Here is a 4,773-nt window from a genome sequence, read left to right as displayed (position 1 = left end):
ATGGCTATGTAGAAGAGTAAAATCACTGGCTATGAGGGGGTTTCAACTCGCCAAAACAATTGATCTGAGTGTTGACGAAGAAAACTATACTTGAAATAACATCACATTTAAGTTATTTTCATTGTCCTTTTACCTGAGGAAGAAAGCAGGGAGGAACAGGATTCGAGTCACTATGGTTTTTCACTGCTCTAACATCCTGTAAGTTTTAGATTGCAATATGAACGAGATGGACATATGCTAGTAACCGACTTAAAACAGATTATTTCACTCCTTTACACCAGTTGCTATTGAAAAAATATTTTAAAGACTTTTTACAAAGATGGTCTGAAATTTTTTGATCATTGTAGTTTCTATTAAGCCCACCAAAGTAGCAATGTGTTACGTAAAATATTATAGTAATTGCGCATTTTGAGATTACTGGAAAGTGCTGATTAAAATATTTCTCTTGGCGGGGACTACGGCTCTAATTTTCCCTGCTAGAAAAGAATTTTTTGAGCCTTCCCTAGGTACGTTTTTATTTGGGGGGGGTGGTGGGGGTGGTGGTATAATTTGGCTTTTTACTAAAATTTCCTTTCTTCTTTATTCAATTACACACTGTCTCCATGAAATTTGTCAGATCCTCTCATTAGCGTCTTCGTTTAGTTGTCAACTTTCTAGACCACTCAATTGCAGACAAGTGATCCCAACGCCAGCCTAAATGCATTTTTTTTTTATTAACAGATGGCGGAAAACAAACGTTTCTGGAGAAGAACCGAAAGGGACAGGGTAAGAGGTCAATAAACGATTACTGTTCTGAAACTCTTTAACTGCGAGGAGGGTTTGTCCCATCAAGTCAGCCAAGTCAGCCACTGGGGTGGGAGAGGGGATAGACTAAGCCCAACCCTATAGGCACAAGACCAAAGGGACTGGGGTGGACCAAGGGCTCTGGTCCGGATTGCTCGGCTTCTGCGGGCCATCAAGGGTTCGGATCCTCTCCTCTCGGCTGGATGGGCAAGGCAAGGGCTGGAACTCTTGCAGAAGTCCCCGGGGTGCAGAGCGCAGAGCTTGGGCACTGGGCCCCTCGGGCCAGGACCGGCGGGGTCGCCTCTCCAGCGGGTTCCTCTGTTTGGCAGCCCCCTCCTCCGGATGAACTTTCTCTCCCGAGCTGAGGGATGCTTTCCTGGGCGTCCTGTCCCTTCCCTAGGCAGCGCGCTGACGCGCGCACCATGTGACGAGGTTCCTCCTGCTATAAGCCGCGGGAAGGTCCGCCCCCTCCGGGACTCAGCCCTCGCCTGGCCGCGCTCAGGCCCGAGCTTATCCCCCCTGTTCCGCACTCTCCGGCTCCCCGACATTTGCACCCGCACACGGTGGGGAGGGGGTCCATCAGCCCCCCCCCTCCGCCTCCTCCGCGGGCTTGCGCGGACTTCTCAAGGGGGGCAAGTTGACTGCCCGTCTAGGTCCAGGCCCGGGGGAGCTCGCAGCGAGCCGAGAACAAGGAGACGCCGAGCAGGAGTTGCAAAGTCTCCGCGCAGCCCCGGGTGGCAGGGGTTGTGCGGGGGGGGCAGCTCCCCAGCAGCCGTGGCGCCCCCCTGGCCAAGCCGGCCGCCGGGGAGACCTGAACCGGGACGCGGCGGGAGCCGGGAGCCCCGCGCCCCTATGCACCGCCGCCGCCGCGCCCCTGTCGCCGCGCCACCGCTATGACCCTGAGCACGGACATGTGCGATGCCGCGGGCCTGGCCGAGGAGACAGACATCGACGTGGTGGGGGAGGGCGAGGACGACGACGACGACGACGAGGAAGACGACGAGGACGAGGGCGGTCCCCGGCTGGCCGGACCCGCTCGGCGGCGGCTGCAACAGCAGCAGCAGCAGCAGCAGCAGCAGCGGCGGCGGCGGCGGCGACGGAGGCGCTCGTACGCCGGGGAGGACGAGCTCGAGGACCTGGAGGACGAGGACGACGACGATGACATCTTGCTGGCCCCGCGAGCCGGGAGCTCCCCCGCGGCCCCGGGTCCGGGCCCTGCAGCTGGAGTCGGGGCCGGCGGCGCGGGCGGCAGCAGCAGCAGCAACAGCAGTAGCAGCAGCAGCTGCAGCGGCGGCGGAGCCGGAGCCGGAGCCGGAGCTGGAGGAGGCGGCGGCGTTGGCAGCGTTGGCAGTGCAGGCGGCGCGGGCAGCGGCGGCGCCAAGAACCCGCTGGTGAAGCCCCCGTACTCGTACATCGCGCTCATCACCATGGCCATCCTGCAGAGCCCCAAGAAGCGGCTGACGCTGAGCGAGATCTGCGAGTTCATCTCCAACCGCTTCCCGTACTACCGGGAGAAGTTCCCCGCCTGGCAGAACAGCATCCGCCACAACCTGTCGCTCAACGACTGCTTCGTCAAGATCCCCCGCGAGCCGGGCAACCCGGGCAAGGGCAACTACTGGACGCTGGACCCCGAGTCGGCCGACATGTTCGACAACGGCAGCTTCCTGCGCCGGAGGAAGCGCTTCAAGCGGCAGCCCCTGCTGCCCCCCAACGCCGCCGCCGTGGCCGCCGAGTCGCTGCTGCTGCGCGGGGCCGGGGGCGCGGGGGGCGCCTCGGACCCGGCCGCCGCCGCTGCAGCCGCCGCCGCGCTCTTCCCGCCGGTGCCGCCGCCGCCCCCGCACGCCTACGGCTACGGCCCCTACGGCTGCGGCTACGGCCTGCAGCTGCCGCCCTACGCGCCGCCCTCCGCGCTCTTCGCCGCAGCTGCTGCCGCCGCCGCTGCGGCCGCCGCTTTCCACCCGCACTCGCCGCCCCCGCCGCCGCCGCCGCAGCCGCCGCCCCCGCACGAGCTGGCCCGGACCGCCTTCGGCTACCGGCCGCACCCGCTCGGCGCCGCGCTGCCCGGCCCCCTGCAGGCCTCGGCGGCCAAGGCGGCCGCGCCGGGCTCCGCGTCGCTGGCGCGCTCGCCCTTCTCCATCGAGAGCATCATCGGGGGCAGCCTGGGCCCGGCCGCCGCCGCCGCTGCCGCCGCCGCCGCCGCCGTGCAGGCCTCGCCCGCGCCCGCGCCCGCACCCTCGCCCGCACCCGGCCCCGGCGGTGGCTGCGCGGCTCAGGCCGCCGCCGGCCCCGCCGCCGCGCTCACTCGCTCGCTCGTGGCCGCCGCCGCGGCCGCCGCCTCCTCCGTGTCCTCGTCGGCCGCCCTGGGGACGCTGCCCCCCGGGGCCGCCCTGTCCAGCGTGGAGACCTTTACCGCCCGGATTTCCAATTGTTAACGGCGCGCTCCGAGCTTTTGGAGCAAGCGAGCGCGCGCGCGCGCGCGGGCCCAGGAAGGAGAAGGTAGGGATCCCGCCCGGCTCCTTGGCCCATCTGGGCCGGTCGGGGTTGCGTCCCGCGTGGCCCCTGCAAACCGCTTCACCTTTTTTGGTTTTGTTTTTCTCCCCCTTTCACCCATTCGGGGCGACCTAGGAGATTGTGTGCCTGCCTAGGCGACAGTCCCGGCGCGCTTTGGGGGGTTCGGTGGGTGCCGGTATTTATGCAAAGTCGCCCGTAGTTGGCAGCCCCTACTCTTGTGTGCGTTTCAGGGTTCGCCCTGACCCGGTACTGGAGGGTTTCCTTGACTTTGCGGGGGAGATTGAACTTCCACAGCAACAATAACAATAACAAACAAAAAAAAAATCTAAGCCTTTTTGAGGTTTAGAGATTCTCAGGTTCAGGCGTTAAAGACTTCAAAAAGTGCAAAAGAAGAAAGCAAAAGTAGGAAAGGTCCTGAAGAACGCCAGTCCAGCGATCCTTCTTTTTTTTTTTTTTGTGGACATTTGTCGGGTGTACTTTTTTGTGAAAAGAAAAAAAATGATTTAACATGTTTACACAAGGAAAAAAAAGAAGTACAGATTATCCTTTCTTATTTTAACCTGTGTTTTGTATCATAATAGACACGCGGAATTTTAATTTTGTACTGACAGCGTATTCTTTACAAGGAGTATTGTAAATTTTACTGGCGAACTATTGTACTATTATAATGTAAGATTTTTACACTTTTTTCAGAAATAAAATGCTTAATTTTCAAAAAAAAAAAAGTCCGCCAAAATAATTGGATTCGGCGCCCCCCCTTATTTTCTTTTCTTTTCTGCTGATGGTCCTATGAAATGAGTAGAAGCCTACTATAGAGCAGACTGAAATATTATTTTCAAAGAGAATTGAACAAAAACATCGTGCCATGTTTTTTCAGTTACTCTTTCTAAGTCAAAGCTATTGAAGGAGACCAGAAATTGTTTGTAAATGACTACCAATAAACGAAGCCACTTTGGCATACATTTTTAAATCTCTTCTCCTCCATGTCCAAGAGCCTTAAGGCTGTTTAAAATTGAAGCCATAGTTGCTTTAAGATAATAGAACTTTTATTTTGTGCTTCGAACTTGATTTAATTTCCACACTCTATTGAGCACAATATTATATCTGTAAAAACCCTCTTTCTATATAAATTAAAAACCAGTAGAAAAGTTTTCAACAGAGATGATTGCCAGTTAAATGGCTTTAAAGTCCCCAATAAGAAAATATGTACTCATAAATTGTATTTGAAAGCTCAGAAATTTAAAGCTACTATTGTCTCCCCAGAAGTAATTCTAGTAGTATTGTATAAATTATTTTACCCTACAAGCCAACCTTAGCATTCTAATTCTAGTCTAAACGAATAAATTAGGGCAAAGATAAATGTCTTCAGTTTGGGGCTTGCACTTGCTTTAATGAATACAAAGTACATCAGGTGCTTATCACAACAATTTAGGTGAGTTAGAATATTTTTCCAGTTTTTAAGTGCACTTATTAACTAGA

At 56.2% G+C, this 4,773-nt stretch overlaps 1 protein-coding gene across 1 annotated transcript; it reads left to right on the top strand.

The window, feature by feature from the left end:
• The first annotated feature begins 1,676 nt into the window (after nt 1-1,676).
• FOXD1 (forkhead box D1) lies at nt 1,677-3,226 on the top strand. Its single transcript, XM_049768793.1, has 2 exons — nt 1,677-2,031; nt 2,107-3,226. The coding sequence occupies exons 1-2, from the start codon at nt 1,677-1,679 to the stop codon at nt 3,213-3,215; spliced, it is 1,464 nt and encodes a 487-aa protein (XP_049624750.1). The 3' UTR covers nt 3,216-3,226.
• The last annotated feature ends 1,547 nt before the right edge of the window (nt 3,227-4,773 follow it).

This window comes from Suncus etruscus, chromosome 2 (assembly GCF_024139225.1).
Source record: "Suncus etruscus isolate mSunEtr1 chromosome 2, mSunEtr1.pri.cur, whole genome shotgun sequence".
In the NCBI taxonomy this organism is placed as follows: Eukaryota; Metazoa; Chordata; class Mammalia; order Eulipotyphla; family Soricidae; genus Suncus; species Suncus etruscus.
Note: the sequence above shows the minus strand (reverse complement) of the source record. Positions and strands in the feature narration are given on the sequence as shown.

Coding starts and splice junctions, on each gene's coding strand:
- FOXD1 (XM_049768793.1), top strand. CDS start 1,677: ATGACCCTGAGCACGGACATGTGCGATGCCGCGGGCCTGGCCGAGGAG. Junction 2,032..2,106: donor CGGGGCCGGCGGCGCGGGCG/GCAGCAGCAGCA, acceptor CCGGAGCTGGAG/GAGGCGGCGGCGTTGGCAGC.